The sequence below is a fragment of the Rosa chinensis genome, chromosome 2 (assembly GCF_002994745.2).
Source record: "Rosa chinensis cultivar Old Blush chromosome 2, RchiOBHm-V2, whole genome shotgun sequence".
Classification (NCBI taxonomy): domain Eukaryota; kingdom Viridiplantae; phylum Streptophyta; class Magnoliopsida; order Rosales; family Rosaceae; genus Rosa; species Rosa chinensis.
The window spans coordinates 67,412,485-67,431,152 of record NC_037089.1 but is presented as its reverse complement, the minus strand read 5'-3'; the positions used below and the strand labels follow the sequence as shown (position 1 = coordinate 67,431,152).

The 18,668-nt window shown below is 37.1% G+C and overlaps 3 protein-coding genes across 6 annotated transcripts; 1 reads left to right on the top strand and 2 right to left on the bottom strand.

Annotated features, from left to right (window-relative positions):
* On the top strand, positions 1-1,435 carry LOC112183471 (egg cell-secreted protein 1.1). The gene is made up of 2 exons (XM_024321849.2): positions 1-236; positions 554-1,435. Exon 2 carries the CDS (start codon positions 573-575, stop codon positions 1,035-1,037), a length of 465 nt encoding a protein of 154 aa, XP_024177617.1. The 5' UTR covers positions 1-236; positions 554-572; the 3' UTR covers positions 1,038-1,435.
* A 579-nt stretch (positions 1,436-2,014) lies between these two features.
* LOC112189695 (E3 ubiquitin-protein ligase MARCHF8) lies at positions 2,015-8,960 on the bottom strand. 4 transcript variants are annotated; one of them, XM_024329050.1, is made up of 8 exons: positions 8,767-8,957; positions 7,994-8,316; positions 7,702-7,787; positions 7,317-7,463; positions 6,805-6,907; positions 6,220-6,332; positions 4,960-5,082; positions 2,015-2,559 (listed from the first exon to the last, which is right to left on the bottom strand). In XM_024329050.1, the coding sequence occupies exons 2-7, from the start codon at positions 8,226-8,228 to the stop codon at positions 4,990-4,992; spliced, it is 777 nt and encodes a 258-aa protein (XP_024184818.1). In that variant the 5' UTR covers positions 8,229-8,316; positions 8,767-8,957; the 3' UTR covers positions 2,015-2,559; positions 4,960-4,989. The 4 variants fall into 4 exon arrangements, with proteins under 4 accessions (XP_024184818.1, XP_024184819.1, XP_024184817.1 ...); XM_024329051.1 differs by having other exon boundaries at positions 2,015-2,539; XM_024329049.1 differs by having other exon boundaries at positions 2,015-2,687; positions 8,767-8,956.
* An 863-nt stretch (positions 8,961-9,823) lies between these two features.
* LOC112188441 (vegetative cell wall protein gp1) lies at positions 9,824-11,320 on the bottom strand. Its single transcript, XM_024327557.2, has 2 exons — positions 10,943-11,320; positions 9,824-10,193 (listed from the first exon to the last, which is right to left on the bottom strand). The coding sequence occupies exons 1-2, from the start codon at positions 11,242-11,244 to the stop codon at positions 10,097-10,099; spliced, it is 399 nt and encodes a 132-aa protein (XP_024183325.1). The 5' UTR covers positions 11,245-11,320; the 3' UTR covers positions 9,824-10,096.
* Between the last annotated feature and the right edge of the window lie 7,348 nt (positions 11,321-18,668).

The following is an 18,668-nucleotide window of genomic DNA, read 5'->3' as shown; positions in this document are numbered from 1 at the left end:
TTTACACACTTGATGACGCTAGAATTTTTCAAAACTTTGGTACCATCCAAGTTTTTCAAGATCGATCAGAGAGTTGTTCACAAGCATTTTGGTGAATAAATTCAACTGTGGATAATGGATGAAGGAGATTTACCCAAAGGAACTTCAGTATTATCTTGGTGATTGTCAAAAGGATTGGAGTCATCAAGCTCAATAAATGGACAGTTCAATTGAATCAATGGATGCATGTTCATAAGGTAAGTTGAGGGAAATTTAATGGAATCAACTGATGCAGGGTCATCGTGAGTTTCTAACAATGGATCAGGAACTGATGTACTCTGTGTATTTATATGCCGGTTAAACTATTAAAGCATACACATACAAGCGGATAAAGAATGGTAATATTAACTCTGATCTAAACTCAAGACTCGAGGGCCATTATTTGAAATGCGTTTGCTACTAATCTCAGGGTATAGCAGTTCTACAGACAGTAATGATGACTATTATAAGAATAGTACATAACGTTAATGAAATTTATACATTTTCTATTTGTAACACCCTCATTTTGTAACAGTTTCATGGATCTTCTATAAATGGATCCTTTTACTCTCTCCAACAATCATCAAGCATCAAGCAAACATATTAGCGCTTTTGATTTTGGGAGTTCCAGCTTTGCCACCATGTCTAGAGCAGCTCAAGTGATATTTTGCCTAGTGCTAATGGCAACATGCGCCGCAACCGGGCTAGTGCATCAGCCACTCCTAGCATCACCTCCCCTCATTAACATTCCAGGCCTATTGCCGCCAGGGTTCCCCGGCCTACTGCCACCAACAAACCCAAATGACATAGCAAAGTGTTGGTCTTCACTTCGGAACATTCAAGGGTGTGTATCGGAAATCTTTACCTCAATCTTTACTCACAAAATAGAAGTAAGCCCTGCCTGTTGTAAAGCTTTCCTTGCAATTGAAGAGAGTTGCTGGCCGAAAATGTTCCCCTTAACTCCTTTCTTTGCGCCATTGCTCAAGAACACTTGTGCTCAGAAGGCGGCTCTTGTTTAAGGGAATGCTGCTGCTTCTAAAGAGATTGGGCCAAAGCAGTATGTAGTAGGCAATTTTTGCAGGAAATAAGTATGATCATTTTTCAATTAGTCATATAGACTCATCATAGTCGGGCAAAGTTCTTTATGGTTGCTTAGGTGCTGCAATTCAGGATTGTACAAGGAATAATAATTGATGAATCTCTCTCTCTCTCTCTCTCTCTCTCTCTCTCTCAAATAAAGTACATATTCTGGGTTCATGCAATGGCTTCTTCTGCCAGTACTATGGTCGCGGCTTGTTTAGTGTTGCTAATCCCTTAGTGAGGAATTTGGACTTCTTAGGGCACCTTTTATACATGATTTTTGCGGGTTGGGTATATATAGTCCCATCAGTGTGTCTAGAAGATAGTTTTGTTTTAAGTTACCAACTAGGGTTTATGATAAACCCTAGGCAGATGTTATGACTGTTGGATCCCTGAGTTGGAGAAACCATTGAAGTCTCTTTCTACATTTCTAAGCATGCATCAGACTTAGCTCTTGTTGTTTTTTTTGTTACATGTGCGATTTCAGACTTAGCTCTTGTTGTTTTTTTTTTCTTTTTCTTTTCTCTTCTTTTTTGATTTTTTCGTGAAGAGGGCTACTTCAACTAAAGGATGCTCAGTTGAGTTTGCATATTAGTTTTGTTTTATTGCTAAGGTTTTTGAGGATTTGTTGTTGCTAAACCCCTGTATTATCTCCATTCAATTCTATGTTACTTTATTTTTCCCAAAAGAAAAATGGTTGCAAGTTCTCATCTACTAGAGCAGATATGAAATGGAAAGTCTACTTTGAATCAAGTTGGTCAAGGGTTCAAGCTTCAGGAATGTTTTCATGGTGAAAGCGAATAACAGCTCCATCTGTCACTCTGTCACTGTCTCTCACTCTCTATACAAACGCAGAGAGTACGGTATTCAAATAATTGACCCAACTTAGTAACTATAAGCAGTAAGAGTAAGAAAATGCAAAAAGAACAGAAAGAATTTCATATAAATCACTGGGTATTGAATTACAACAGTTTCCGGCCAGGAAGCACAAGATCTTGAGACATTATTCAGTGCTATCAATCTATACAGGAAAAAAAAAAACCAAAAACAAAACAAAGAAAAAACATACACAGCTGGTGCAGGCAACATATGAACATGGTATTCTGCTCTGCTGAATGAGCATACTTAATACTTATTCACGATTATAATGGGAGATGACTAGAAAGAATTCACAATAAATAGTACAGGTATAGAGTTTCTATGCAGCAAAGGTAGCTGTTCAGTTTGAAAGGGAGGATATTGCTTGGAGATTAGAACCATGTACAAATTTACGTGGTGAGGAGAAGAGACTGACTTTCTGGTTCATTACCGAGGTAATACACTAAATGGCCACAGATAAAGTAACATGGCCATAGCAAAAGCAGGATCCTGAAGAAAACGTGAGGGAAGCTGTTGTGCCGGGCTTTAACGATGCCATAATTGATGCAGATAATGTGTTGAGCTGCCACAGGTCACAGGAGTCTGTAAAGTGGTGTCCCAACAATCAAAGAAAGCCAACAGGTTGTCCCAACAATCTAAGAAAGCCAACAGGAAAATATAGCTTTCCACCCTTGCACTAAAAAAATATTCAAGCCACAGCAAAGAAAACCCTGAAGAAAATACAAGTGAAAATTGGGAGACTAGAATAAGACGTGTCGAAGTATCAATATAAGCAAGAAACACATCCACATAACAATACAGTCCAAGATTCTCTATCACAACAGCATGCAAGGGAACAAATATACAAGTGTGAGTTGCATATAGTGGGCACCTTGTGAATCTAGGGAAGTTTTTAAAAAAGAAAAAGCTTTCTTCCTTCACATTCTGTTATGTCCTTTATATTCTGCTCTCCTACATTTTATTTTCTGGTGTAAAATAAAGAACCTGTAAGATTCTCTACTATTTGATTATCAAGAACCTGAGTATTGGTACTAGTAACCTATGTGGCTCCCCTCTTATTGATAATTTGGACAATCATTTGGTTATGCCTCTCATCCACTCTAGAGTATCTAAAGCTACCTTATCCGGGGATTAAACACAAAATTAAGACTACGCTTCTTTTTTAGAGTTAGATTCTCTTAGTTGCAGTGAGGTTCTCTCAGTTACTTCCTGTATCCCAGTTTACTCTATGCAAAGAGACGCTCCCTCTAAGTGTTTTGGGGATCTTGATAGGGAACTTATGGGGAATCTAATACTAAACAGAATATCTATGTCAATGGAACTTGGTTAAGAGGCCCAAAACTAAGGGTGGCTTTGGACTATGACTGTTCATAACTTCATATTAACAAAAGCTCTCCTTGCTAAAAAACAGTGGGAGGCTTCTCAAAATGACCTGGATTGTGGGCTCAAATTCGGACATAAATATCCAGAAAGTGAATCTATTCTAAGCAACAATTTGGATTATAAAGAGAATCTCACTCATACTTGGAGACGTGCTAATGTCCCTGAAAAAAAAAAAAAAAAAGTATGAGGCATGGTTTGGACTTTGGAACACTGGCAAGGGGCTTCACTGAGGACTTTCTTAATGGTGAAGTTGCTGATTACGTCAAAAATAAGTGGTGAAACTCATAAATTACATGATCTTCTCCCTGATGATATTGTCCAACACATCATGTATTCCTGCTAATGGCTTGAACAATACGAAGGATAGAGAGATTTACAGTCATTTTCTAAAGTCAATATTAGTGTAAAATCTGCTTATCAACTGTTATTATGGGAAAGGATTGACCTGACGCTCAATGATCTTTTATTTGGACTCTCCAGATCCCTATTGAAATTAATCTTTTCTCCGAAGTATCTGTTCTCCCACTGATTTATGCTGTATTTTCTCTTGCCCTGTGAGTAATACATGTCATATCTGCCCAACTGTGATAAAGCTACAAGAAAGTGTGGCGACTCTTTGATATTCCTAAGAGCCTAAGACACTATAAACCTGCACTGCTTCAGTTGGCTGCTTGCAAATCTTCATAGTAAAACTCTTTCCGCCGGTGCTTTTGAATGGTGCTTTATTTTTTTGTCTTCATCATTTGTACATCTGAAGTGGAGCTACTGTAATATATGTGTTCCTAATTTTAGCATGCCTCCTGGCTTTAAGAAGTTAGTTCTGCTTGCTGTTAAAAAAAAGGTGGCAGCTAACAAGCCCAACATAGATCGCTGTCACTGTTCTCTATCCACTGAAATTAGTGCTGGTAGTGGCATTAGCGATTGGAAAGGAGTATGTTTGCAGGTTACGAAGTTTGCGGCTGAGGGGGAGAAAGGACAGGTTCTTGACATTAAAATCTGGGTTCTCTTCTTTAGGCTTAACTTGCAGAGGATAAAGGAATATCTGAGATCCTCACTGAGATTCAGCCATTGCTGCTCAGCTTGTGGCAATGGATAATGATGTTAGCTGTTATCTTGCTACCCCATTATTGGAAGTTGCAGATTGTTTGTGCAAATCTTCACTTTTTCTGGTCTTAAACACATCTACTGGGAGAAGAAAATTGCTGCAGACCAGTTTGCCAACTGGACCCATGGCCTGGAACTTGGAAATCATATTCTGGACCCCCTCGCCCTTTAGATTGGCTCTTTCTTTTTGGATAACATTGATGGGATTCCTAGGGCTAGGAACGTTTTAAGTGTTTGTTTTCTTGTTTTTATGGGGTTGTTACCCCCTGTTCTTATGGGGATGTAACCCCTGGGTTTACCCCCCCCAAAAAAAAGGAAAAAAAGAAGACGAGCATCTCAAGTACATGGGAAGTCAAAGATCCCAAAAAAGAGAAAGAAAAGCTTACAGAATACAGGGACAAAATATAAATATAATATATACATGATCAAGAAAGAAAATTGTTAAAAGTAACAAGATAATGTGAAAAAGAAGTTGGAGAATATGAAAATGCTTACATGATGATCTAGCAGGACGAAGACTTCCAACTAATAAAGGCCCAACATTCTCAGCTCTGTCACATGGTTGGGGTCTAGCTCAGGGGGATTTTTATTATCTTCTCGGTCCTCTACAACATATTCCTGGCATCATAAAATTTATTGATATATCAGTTGTGTAAAAAATAAGTTTAAATTGCGTAAAAGAACTAGTAGACTTAATTAAAAAATCTTGGCAATTTAGGAAAGGCAAAATAGAAAAGATAATGATACAACCCTTTTCAGAACAGTCCTAATCAAACTAACTCAGAATGTCAATAGCAAGATGAATAGAGCATTATTCATCATAGGAACAATCTGGAGATTTGAAACTGCAAAGCAACCAAAACCACCAAATACAAAGGCCAATTCCATTCCTTGTTGTGAAAGTTGTACCATGAGGCCTACCTTAGACATAAAACAACAGGCCTGTAATGGTCATATATAATTCAAAGCCTTGATGAAAACTTTTGACATAAAAAGAAACCTAACGTTCTCCAGTCAATTCCTTCTATCATCCAGTCCCTACAAGTAAAATAAAACTAAAGAGATTGATCTTACAACTATATACAAGTCAAATGGACCTGCTCAACTTCCTATTAAACACATCAACCGCTTTCTACTTAGCTACTCTGTACCAGTCCAAGATAAAAACCCACTACAGCCTAAAAGCACTGCATCAGACCATGGAAGATATTCTGAAATTTCATTTGATTCCCAATCAATAGATTAGTTGGTTTGAACATCCTCCATAAAAGTAGGAGAATATCATTTACATGATAACCATTCTTCCCAAGGCTTTAACAAACGACTAAAATTAAACTAGTACTATTAAAACTCCAAAGTAATAGCTGGTGGAATCAATAAGCAATGGATTCCTAAGGAAATCAACCACGGACCATGTGAACAAAAACACTGATTTCAGAAACAGAGTTTCTGAAACAAGACAATATCACCTACTTAGCAAATAACCTTCAGACTACAGTATACTAAGGCACAAGCTAATCTATGTTTGAATAATTACAGTGATATCTGGTCCATATACTGTAGCATTCTGCCTATGAAGCATCATGTTACATACAGGGCATTCTCAACTTTATCCTGTTAATAGTCTACTGAATAGATTTACTTCTAACACAATTGAAGGAAAGAAAAATGAAGATTTAGAGTATCACTATTAGATAGATGCCAGTCAAATTCAGTAGACATTCCATAGTAAGTTCAAAGTATGAGGTACAGTACCTTTGTTAATTCTTGTTTGGCAAGAACATGATAATGACGTTCATTGATTCTTTGTCCACATATTATGGCTATGAAGAAACCATAGAGCAAACCCACCAAAACAATAGCTAAGACTGCAAACAAAATAATTGATGCGATTACTTTTTTATCATATCAACTAGGCAAATTTGTTTACAGTAGGAAATATCAATAATCATAACTTTTGACATTATGTATTCGGATATTCCCCCAAGAAATAATATTTAACTGGTGTGCGACGATACAGAAAAGGAAGTGAAAGAATAGTTTCAGAATCTCATGACCGGTGATCATCTGTTATGTGTGTGCGAACACGAGCATGTCTTACTCAGTGTTGGTGACAGAACACACACACACATATATATTTAAGGTACTTCAGAGGGAAGCCAGTAGTTAGCATACCAGCCATAGTATAAAACACATATGGGTCATCTGTTATGTGTGTGCGAACACGAGTATGTCTTACTCAGTGTTGGTGACAGAACACACACACACACACACACACACACACACACACACACACAATATATTTAAGGTACTTCAGAGGGAAGCCAGTAGTTAGCATACCAGCCATAGTATAAAACCCATATGGGTGCTCTTCATAACCAAACATTTCCCGTAGTTCCTCTCCATAAAACTTGTATACCATCACTCCCAAGAATGCCACAATCTGATGACAGAAAAATATTCAAAGAGTTTTATCAACGTCAATACTAACAAGGAATTCTTATCTTCTGGATCCATAGCAGCTGGTCACTACTAACTTGATAAACAATAAAACTGACTAAAACCCAATAAGAACGCTTCTAGTTACCGATATTTGGAAAATTTAAATACAATTATGATCTCTTTCATCAGTAGCATCCTAGAATAATTTTGAAAAGCAGCAGCATAAATGAAAGACTCGCATCAACTGAGTCTTGGTAATCATATTGGATAGTAAAGTTTCATTTCTAATTTATTCTCTTATGTCCCTTGTTCAGTTAAAACAGAATTTAGAAAAGGCACCAAACTTTTTGAAGGTGGGGGACCTATTTGATAAAATGATATGGATTACAGAAAATTGTTTGTTAACATACCAGTTGAACGATAATAAAAATGAATGCATGGTCTCTAGCAACAAGAAACTGAAATTTTAGTCTCAACCACCAGCGATCCGGAGGTACATTAGCTCGTAATATGAATACTTCCCTGCATTCTGTACAATGGGCAAAAGCGAAGCCCTCCTGAGGAAACAAAAGAAATGGATAATTAACGCAAGCATAATGTTTAGAGAAATAGATAATTCAGGCCAATGAAAATAGATGTGATTGCATTTGTTTCACTACTTTGAATCTCCATAGGATAAAAAACACAACCATATAAACATAGTAATGTACAATCCATTATTCTAAATGGATGAATTCTGAACGACATATCTGCAGATAAAAAAAGAGAGATAGCGATAAGGAAAAAAACACTCACCTTTGTGGACCTCCAGTTATCAAGACATGATCTATGAACATATTTCTGGGTACCTCTGCAATGGCATGGAGCAATCAGGTCTTCTCCTGAAAAATAAAAAAAACATACATTCTGAGATAGTAGAAACTCAAGCCAACAAAACAAATATAGATTGAAAACATACTGAACTAATGTTATCTGTGACATGTAGATACTTGTTATCCATATCAACTGAATTTCTCTCGAAACATTACTCGTGACAATAAAACCAAAGATACACAAAGATATAACCACAAGTCCAAGAAGTAAGGACCTTCATTATCAAGACAAATACGGCATTGTGGTTGCTCTGAAATCACCAACTTAGAACTCTCGTTGACATCTAGATTTTGCGACTCTTCATCAGTAACAGCAATGTCACCTAGCACAGCTGTAATTTCACACGAGGACGAAGCTTCGGATGATCTTTGTGCATTTTCAGACTGACTTAAGATGGGCTCACACTCCGAATTATCTTCCTCACGACCATCATTTAATACTAATTGCATGGCGACGGATGTCGAGTCAGGAGCAAAACGAAAAAGTCATTGCCGGAGCTATAGCTCCTACAGACCATATCAGTCCGAACTAAGAAACCTATAAAACAAGAGAAAATGTACAGCAATCAGGCAATTAAAATCACATTCTAGTACACAATAAGTAAACACTCAACCTAAAAATTGGTACTTAACTTTTAATCTTAACCCCCCCACCCCCCACCTCTCAAATCTCAATTTTCTCTCTTTCTCAATTTGGCAATCATAATTCTACAAAATATGCATAAAGTTTCGAACTTTATGCTCATATTATCATCTTCAGATCCAGCTTTCAAGCTCTATAATTAGTAATTACATGTTTTTACCTCATACGGCTTGGAATTCAAAGAAAGATGATTCCTTTCTTTCAAAAAATTAAAAAGAACTAATCCAGCAAAACCGATTAATAATTACTTAACATAATTAGAACCCAAAAATGTGATACAGAATCAAAACAAAAGAGTAACAAATTTCGAGCTGCAATTGGGATTTCAAAGTAAAGGGGCTTTACGTGGAATTTAGCAATTCTCGAAGATCGGCGTGGGGCTGAAACAATGCAGGCATTAATTGGATGGATAATTTTGTTGAATTGAATTTCTAGGGTTCTTATGAATTGAACTGGAAATGGTGGACTTTGAAGGGACCGAAGGTGATTGACAATTTGGGTTTTTTTTTTTTTTGGTTTAATTTTGATTTCCTTCGTATTTGTACTTGGAGACATGTTACTGCTGGACGTTGATTCTGTTAATTTTTTTTTTTTTTGAATTAATAAATGCTTAATTCTGTGAGTGGTTCGGCCGACCAATGAAATGCAAGCAAGTGGTGCTGTGGGGAGTATTTTCGGTTTTGTGTTCTCTAATATCGGGGTATTTTGGGTATGTAGTATTGAAAGGAAGAGTTATGATTTTTATTTTAGAAATCACACAGTGATATTTTATAAAGTTCGAAATCAAGTTTCAATTACAAATACCTTATTGATGATGTTTTAATATGCAAATTCTTCACCATGATAGGTAGAAAAAAGAATATACAAATGTTGAAATGATACATCGTGTCCTATTCATTTATCTGTTTATTAATGTCAAGTTGAATAATTAGCTTGTTTCGATTTGGGAAATTATGTACCATTACTATTCAACCTTGATGGAGCACTTGTCATTAGCAGCGGTGGGGCTTGCTAATTCTCAACAACTCCAAGAGGGAAAGCAAGAAAAAAAATTTAGAAGCCTAGAAGGAACACTTAATAGAAAAATTTGTAAAACATAGGAAGAAAATATTGTAACCAATAGGAAAACATTTACAAAAACCTGCTCGAGCCTGAAATAATCTAGTCACAGGCTTAGAAATGCATTTCAAAGGAGAGGACCGAGTTGGGCCCAGACTGAATTCAAACGGGTTGGTCCCTTGGTTTTTTGACAGGCCCGATTTAGATAAGATAAGCTTGCAAGCCTGCCTTCGTGGAGAAAATCTCTGGAAGACGAAGGAGAGGATATAATTTTCTTGAAGGGTTTCTGCACCCCAACATTTATTGAAGCATTCTGATAAAAAATAAAAAATAAAAAGTGGAATTTTGGGGTACACTTTCTCCTTCAGTTGTATTTCACTAAAGAAAGGCTGAACATTAAATTGTAGACAATACTGTGAATGTACAAAGAATATATGGTTGCAATATCACTCATTCACCTTAAATGGTTATACCGAACCCTGACACAGAAGGTTACTTGAAAAATCATGTAAGGAGGCACAGAGGCCTAGTTAATTATGAGGTTAGCACATCATGTAAATTAGTAGTGATCACTTGCAGCTTTGAATCTCTACCAAAACCTTCAAGGCAATATCAATCACACTGGGACTGCTGCTCTTGATGAGGATCTGTTTTCTAGTCGATAGGGAGACCTGGTACAGCAGTTGCAGCATCTTTCTATAAACCACTCTAACCTGTTTTCAAAGCCATATAACAGCTAGCAGTCAAACTCTAGTAAAACCATAAGTTAACTTTGCTGAGAAATTTACCTTCAATAAAAAAGAAGGGACGGGTAGTTGACTTTCTCTTTAGGTGTTTGGAAGGGTCAATGAAATGCCTGGCTATAGCTACCAGTCAATAAGCTGTTACACTATTGAGTGTCTGTTAAGGTTGTATTTGGGCCGGGTCTGGGATTTGCTCAACTTTGAGTGGTTGGTGTAGGAATTGACCTTACAAAAGGTCCCATGTTTCTCAATGGAAACAGAGCCTAGAATAAACCTACTAGTCATAAACACTTATCAAGGTCTTCTACATAGATCAGTTGCCTAAATTTGCAACATTGCATATAAAATCACTTAATATTTAAAAATGTAATACTGTTCTGGATTTCCAGAATCTGGGTTCTTTCTGAATATGATTTTCCCAAAATATTCATAAATCCTATGATGGAAGCTACGTACATACACTAATTTCACTTAATCTTTGAATGCACCAATCTTAATGTTCTTTTTCCCTGTTCTCCACAAAATGCAAATTTTGAAGGGTCACTGTCCACATAAATTGTGATGCAAAAAGTAGAATATGACCACTAGATTAGAAATGTGTTTGCCCTTGTTTCACAAATGCTAAATGTTTAGATATATAATTATAAATCGCTTTTGGTTTCATCAGATTCCTGGTGACCATTGCTATCTAAATTATGTAATAAGATGGAAGGACTTACAAGTCTCTAAGGCATGAACTCCTGGAATCCAAATGGTCCGGCGCTGGTCTACTATAATCCAAGGAAAATGCTGATGGTGTCACTTTAGGACTAGGCTGCAGCTTCTCAGGGAGGAGAAGAGGGAGGTTCTCGGCAGACGTGTGGCTTGAGGGAGGGGAGAAAGGTGGCGAGGGAGACGGAGACGGCGAGAATAAGTACTTTTGGTTGCCGGGTCCAACACTGATGGGAAGTGGTGAGGGAGGTGTTGGAGGTGATGATGTTGGAGAAGCATAGAGTGCTCTTTTCTCATCATCAGCCTCCATTGGAATGAAGGTCACAATGGAGAATGGTTTGTTTTGTTTTTCTTTATTGGCCTTGGAGAGTATGCAATTAGCGTCCCCTTGTTTTACTTTCCCGGGATTTTTTTTGTTTGTTTGAATCTTAGGTATAAACCTAACGGTCATGGGGATGCTCTTGCTCAGCTGCTCACTCAATCTGGCGTTCCAATTAGGTAAGTTAATCTTCTTCGGCTTTTGGTTGTACTTGGTAGCTGCTACGTACTTGCTATACTATGGGCTTTGATTATTTTGTTTAGTATTGCTATATATTATCTGATGCTAAACTTTCTTGTTTAGGTTAGGTGTATGATGTGATTTACCCTCCCAGTTTACCAAACTAAAAGTTTTACCGGACTTTGAAATAGGCTAAACATCCAAGCACAACCTTTTACTAGTCAGTTTGTTGCACATATATACTTGGAATTGATAAGTTTGTTGCCAAATTCCCATATATGCTCCTACACTTTGCTTTCCTTTTGCTAATTTCATTAGAAAACAATATATGAAGGTGAACAAAGGAATTGGCACAACGTACACCGCTGGAATGCACATTCCTCTGCTAGCTAAACCAAATGTGCATAGATGAGTGCACTAGCTATGTAAACATCACAATTCATAAATCTGAGGTCCACCTTCTCTATGTTTATTGAATTTCAAGATTCCGTTTCAGATTTTGTTTCCTTGCAAGATTAATTAAGAGACAACGTTGTCACAGCCGAACTCTTACACCCTTAATATCTATTCTTCTTCAAGTATGTACCGTGTCTACACGAGTCTTTTTACCCATTGATTTTCCATCTGCTTCTTTACGTGATCCTTCTCAAACTCAACCACTTACCAACATATCTACTAGTACTGATGCTGCAGCTGCATGCTACTCATTCCAGTAACTTCTGGATGTCTTGACGATGAGCGATCAATTGCAATTTGTGCTCCATATAACCCGGCCACAACGATCATGCAATGTGAACTAGAGCAAAAATGGGATTCTAAGAAGAAGCGAGGTTATGCCACTAGAGTTTCTTCTGAAGTTAAAAGGCCGGACATGGACCCGTAAAGCAGCTGCCCCTAGCTTGTTCTGGAATGAAAACAAGCCATGATTGAGGAGTATCAAAATTCAAGACATAAAGCTAGACCAAATTGCCTGCAAGTGGTCGGTTTTACAAAGTGAAAGAAATCCAGATTCGTAAGATATAAAGCTCACGGCTACTATAGTCAAGAGGAACACAAACATAATGTTTATAGAAAGAACACGCGCGCCATACATACTTGCATATACGAGCATACCATCTGTAGCTTTATCGACTGCAGGTACTAGAGTATATCGATTTTGCCATATATGAAAGTCCAGCAATTGTACTAGTACATTGATTGACAAACAACATTAATTTGTACTTACTGGTGGGGATCGATATACGTACTAATAGTCTGTTATCCAAGAAAAGATATACTAATAGTCTAATACAATAGTTATTTGCGTCATCTGTTGATCTTAACTCTGACATCTTAAACAAAGGGACTTTTCAATCTCACTTTTTCAGATTGGTTAGTTTGTAGTGATTGTTTTTGGACCAAAAATCCTATTTTGACTAAGAACAAATCTCTTTTAATTTAGAGGTCAACATATTGGTTATTCTATTGAAATAATGGTCATTAGCTGTGATTTGTTTTATTTGTTGGAATTTAATTAGAATATTTCAAAATACCTGCTATTTTTGAAACCTCGTTTGAACAGTTATTTGCAGATAGTAATAGCCATTAATTTTTTTTGTGTCATTAACTCTCTTTGATTGTGATTGATATAAAGATTTCATCAATTTGGATTATTCATATACCATTCATTTGGTCAAATTAACTCTGCAATTATATTTGTTCATTCCTTATTTGACACCTTCTCTTTTGATTTTTTCTAATCAATGTCATTATATTCATTTCTGTTACATAAGTTACAAATTAAGCTTAATTGCTATTAGTAAATTATTATTGCATTAATCATTTTGTCCTATATAATCTCTATCTCTCCAAATAAAAAAACACAACAGAAATTCAATCTCCTTTGTATCCTTTCCGAGCTCAAAGTATTCATGTATTTCCTTTAATTTATCTATTCCACCAAAAGAAAGTTTCAAGCTGTTCGATACGATCCGAGTATTGTGAGTGTACGCCTACAAGGATCGAGGTTGTTGTACCCTGGAGGGTAGGGCGCCACAAACCTGCTACACCGAGACATTGTCTCCGAGGAGCAAAATCTACTCTTAAGGGGTGTTTACACACCTCAACCTTAAACTCGTTTAGAATGATGTGTCCTTTGGAAGTCTACAAATGCGAGGGATAAGTCCTGTAATTCTTATTATTTTAATCTATTATGACAATAACATTATGATTATTATTTGTTATTAATATATTGTCTTTTTGAGATTTTGTAGGAGGTGAAATCCGGTATAGAAATAGCATTCATCGACCAAATTTTCCAACAATCCTAAGAGTAGAGTTCGTTGGTACGTAGATGTTTCCTTGTGGAAAGCTTGGACATAAAGATAAATCTTTTATTCATTGAGTAAACATAATTATCTGTCGTTAAATATATTACTTTCAACTCCGAGAATTGAAAAGAACTACTGAAATTTTTCTTTGAGAATGGAGGATCACTATATCTTGAATTACATTTATGAATTAGTTGTTGCTTTTTGCAATAGGAACCGTTTGATTTGGAATTATATGTGATTAGTTGGCTTTGTATTGATTGCAAAAGTACTTATTGCACTTTAATCCTACACTAAGTTTCGGTTATATTTTATTTGCTTATGGCTTATGATCGTTTAAGTTTCTGCTTATAGATTTTGAGTTGTTATTGGCGTTAGGTTATAACTTGATAAACTAAATAGTTCTACATTTGAATGTTGATCCTATAATGTGCATTTTTCGGTTAGTAATGCATGGTGTAATGATGTTTTGAGTTGTGTGCCCCCATTAATTTTAGTTTTATTTGCATTCGCTTCATTGTTCAAAGGAATTATGTTTGTAACTTAAAAATTAACCGTTTCACACATTTATTTTTCTATATTAATTTCTGTGTTTAATATCGTTTTACCATTTTCGTACTATTTATTTTGCATCATTGCTATTAACCTTATGGTTTAGCAAGAGTTTTTAATTCTCTTTATTATATGATTTGAACCATAATTATTTTCTATGTATTAATATATTTTTTACAATTATAACTTGAAAAATTGTTCCTATGTTGTTGCTTTCGGAATACGTCCCTTCAAAGTATTTTTCTTCAAAAAAAAAAAAAGTGTTATCGTGAATAACACATTGAGAAATATTGACGGTTGCCTATAGTAATTTGATGCCTCGGAATATAAATGTCCCTACGGTTGATGCCTTCGAAAAGAAAAAAAATAATAATGTTGCCTAAGTTTGGTTACAAGTAATAAGGATTGCCACATTTACATCTTATATGATGAATCGAACCATATCCTATGGATTAGATATAACTGTTGCCTCGATACTTTAATGGTAATGAACATGGTTGCCTTGAGAATTTGGTTACCAAGAAAATAGTTGTCTGATTACTCCCCCTATATTATCAGTGTGTTCGAATATAATGCAGAGACAACAAATCTCAAAATATGGTTGCCTAGCCATTGAAGGCATCAATGTTGCCTTTCGGTCAATGTTGCCTCAAAACAAATAAATATATGCACATCTTCATTCGTTGGCGCCTCGATATTATCTCTTACGCTTTACATTGAAAAACTATCTCATTGATTGCTGCCTTCGGTTTATGCTTTGAAAAAATGGACATTCAATGTACCTCCATGATCAAATTTAATTTTGATCAAGAATTAAGAGACACTTGATGGCTACAAATGTGGGGGTGATTAAAATATCCCAAGTCACAAAATCGGATAAATAATGTTGCCTACTAAATTCCCAAGTCCTTGACATGCAAGATTCGTTGCCTCTAAATATATATGGCTTGATATTATCTTGCTTATATTTATGAACCTAAGGACAAGGACAAATGGGCTCTTATATTTAAATGAGAGTGGATAACTAAAATTCCAATGAAGATTACTTATTGTCTTTGTAAGTCAGAGTTGATTTTGGCCAATACTCTGACAAAACCACTAGACTAAAGGCCAAAATCTAGTGGTTAATACATCGAGGGGGATGAGACTTATGCCTATAGACAAAGATCAAGAGTGATGGTAACCCAACCTATGTGAATGGCGATCCCAGGAAGTAGGTTCATATGGGTAATAACAAGTCACTTGTTGATCAGTGACACACTATCAAATTAAACTTTGAGTCCATCCCTATGATACATAGATAGTGCTTTAACTGGAACGTATAAGGATGAACTTTGTTCTTAATAAGTACCATAGCCCTTAAACATGGGTGGTGTGTTTGATTCCAGTACACACTTGATGGACTTACCTATATGAATGTGGAAGTGGGGCCACTTCCTATGAGAGCAAGGCATACTCTCTAGAGCATTCATAAATATCCAGGTAGGGCGCATGGCCTATTCGCGCCACTCTGCTTCGAACAGCTTGATTAATCGAGAGTTAATGTGGATGGTTAGTTGTCTGATTCACAATTAGAAATTTTGGTTCATAGAAAATTTTATTTTCACCAAGGTTTCGTGGGTCAAGACTAATTTGTCCTATGACTAGTTCGTACTTCATAGTCCAAAAAACACTAGTTCTGATGCATTGATCCTCACTTTCTTTTGGTATTCCTTATCTTTCACTTTTCTTGAAATTTTGGTATTTTGAAATAGTGGAGGATTGTTGGAATTTAATTAGAATATTTCAAAATACCTGCTATTTTTGAAACCTCTTTTGAACCGTTATTTGCATATAGTAATAGCCATTAATTCTTTTTGTGTCATTAACTATCTTTGATTGTGATTGATATAAAGATTTCATCAGTTTGGATTATTCATATACCATTCATTTGGTCAAATTAACTCTGCAATTATATTTGTTCATTCCTTATTTGATACCTTCCGTTTTGATTCTTCCTAATCAATGTCATTATATTCATTTATGTTACGTAAGTTACAAATTAAGCTTAATTGCTATTAGCAAATTATTATTGCATTAATCATTTTTGTCCTATATAATCTGTAGCTTTCCAAATCAAAAACACAACAGAAATTCAATCTCCTTTGTTTCCTTTCCGAGCTGAAAGTATTCATGGGTTTCCTTTAATTTATCTATTCCACCTAAACACTCACAATACTCGGATCGAGGTTGTTGTACCCTGGAGGGTAGGGTGCCACAAACCTGCTACACCGAGACATTGTCTTCGAGGGGTAAGATATACTCTTAAGGACAGTATTTACACGCCTCAACCTTAAACTCGTTTAGAATTATGTGTCCTTTGGAAGTCTACAAATGCAAGAGATAAGTCTTATAATTCTTATTATTTTAATCTATTATGACAATAACATTATGATTATTATTTGCTATTAATATATTCTCTTTTTGAGATTTTGTAGGAGGTGAAATCCGATGATAGAAGTAGCATCCATCGGCCAAATTTTCCAACAATATATCAAGTCTTAGTTTCAGTAATGACACACAGTCTATTACAGAAGCCAATCTTCATTCAGATGTTTTTCGTTGAGTTCTCTCTGTTTCACCACCATCATCCATCTTGATTACACAAAGCTCACAGTTCTTTGTCGATTTCTGAAATAAAAAATTTTGATCACTAATTGAGTTGGTGATGCATAATGAAATCCGTAAGCATATTATGTTGATGAAATTAGTACTCGGCTAGCCATTAGTTAGCTGTTAGATTACAGATAATGAGAGTTCAAAGCTTACATGATTAATCTGTTTGCTGCAAATGAGCTTTCTGTCAGTTGAGCCTGAATACATATGGAGTTTACTTTGAATTTTTGCAGCCTTATTTAGGCTTTCCCTAGCTAGCTCGTACCACAATTGCAGCTCAAGTATTTGAACTAATATCAGAGAGAGAGAGAGAGAGAGAGAGTACTAGGGAAAAGTAGTCGTGGACAACTTTGAAATTTGATTCAAGTACTAATTAACCAACTGTTTAGTCTTTATTAATTGGGAAAATGGTCCGTACGGTACCCCGCCTTTTCCTCCTTATAACTTTTGGTACCTGACAAAAAAAAAACATCAATACGGTACCTGAGGTTCTTTGCCCGACCGAAGATCGGTACATATGGCCGTTAGCTCCGTTACGGAACTTGCCATCTGACAATTTTTTAAGGGTATTTTCGTCATTTTATATCTTAATTATATATTTTTTTTCTCTTAACATTTTTTCCTCTCTCTCTCTCTCTCTCTGTCTCCCCCCTCGATCTCTCTCCCCTTCTTCTTCTTCTTCTTCAGTTGCACTACCAGAAGCTCTATCAAAATAAAGCCAATACAAACAGAAACCCAACGTTTCAGTTTCAATTTTTTCCCCTTCCAAATCCATCACTCCTTTCAATTTCCTCCAATCTTGTTTTCCTTGATTCCCCTTTCATTTCTCTATCCCAATCTATTTGAATCTCACCATCAATTTCATGGGTTTTGGAGCGTTGCAAGAACCAGCGGAAGAGGTTGATGCCGACTAAGATGGTGAAGGAGAGGAGGGTCATGAGGAGGGAGCGGAGGGTGGGGTCGACCCGGGCAGCGGAGGAGGACGAGGAGGAGTTGGAGGAGGACGGAGCGGAGGGTGGGGATAGGTCTGAGAGGGATGGGTTGACCCGGGCAGTGGAGGAGGGCGAGGAGGAGTTGGAGGAGGACGGAGCGGAGGGTGGGGATAGGTCTGAGAGGGATGGGTTGACCCGGGCAGTGGAGGAGGGCGAGGAGGAGTTGGAGGAGACGGAGCGGAGGGTGGGGATAGGTCTGAGAGGGATGGGTCGACTCGGGCAGTGGAGGAGGGTGAGGAGGAGTTGGAGGAGGACGGAGCGGAGGGTGGGGATAGGTCTGAGAGGGATGGGTCGACCCGGGCAGCAGAGGAGGGCGAGGAGGAGGACGGAGCGGAGGGTGGGGATATGCAAGAATTGATCGAGGTTATGCAAGAATTGAGGGATTTTGATTCAAGAAACTGGTTTTTTTGTTGCAAAAGTGAAATTGTATCTTGTGGGTTTTGTTATTGTTTGAGGGATTTTGATTCAACATGAGACTTTGAACGATCTGGGTCTTTGTATTTCTTCCTTTCTGTTTGCTTTTTGTCACTTTGAATGATCATTGACTCCGGGAGAAGCTTATGGAAGAGAAAGAGAGGGAGTGTGCGGGGTTTAGGTGATGGTCGTAGGTGATCTAATGGCTGCGGCGGGGGTGGTGGTGGTCGTAGATGATCTAATGGCTGCGGCGGTGGTGGTGGTGGTGGAGGAGGAGGAGGAGGAGGGGGGGGGAGTGATTTGGTGCGACCCG

Bases quoted from the DNA above. Each gene is read 5' to 3' on its own strand.
- LOC112183471 (XM_024321849.2), top strand. From the start codon at position 573: ATGGATCCTTTTACTCTCTCCAACAATCATCAAGCATCAAGCAAACAT.
- LOC112189695 (XM_024329050.1), bottom strand. From the start codon at position 8,228: ATGCAATTAGTATTAAATGATGGTCGTGAGGAAGATAATTCGGAGTGT. The intron at 6,333-6,804 runs GTATGCTAACTA...TTTTGTTTGCAG, and splicing joins TGGGTTTTATACTATGGCTG to TCTTAGCTATTGTTTTGGTG. The intron at 5,083-6,219 runs GTACTGTACCTC...TTATGATGCCAG, and splicing joins CCAAACAAGAATTAACAAAG to GAATATGTTGTAGAGGACCG.
- LOC112188441 (XM_024327557.2), bottom strand. From the start codon at position 11,244: ATGGAGGCTGATGATGAGAAAAGAGCACTCTATGCTTCTCCAACATCA. The intron at 10,194-10,942 runs GTAAGTCCTTCC...CTTTGAAAACAG, and splicing joins AGTTCATGCCTTAGAGACTT to GTTAGAGTGGTTTATAGAAA.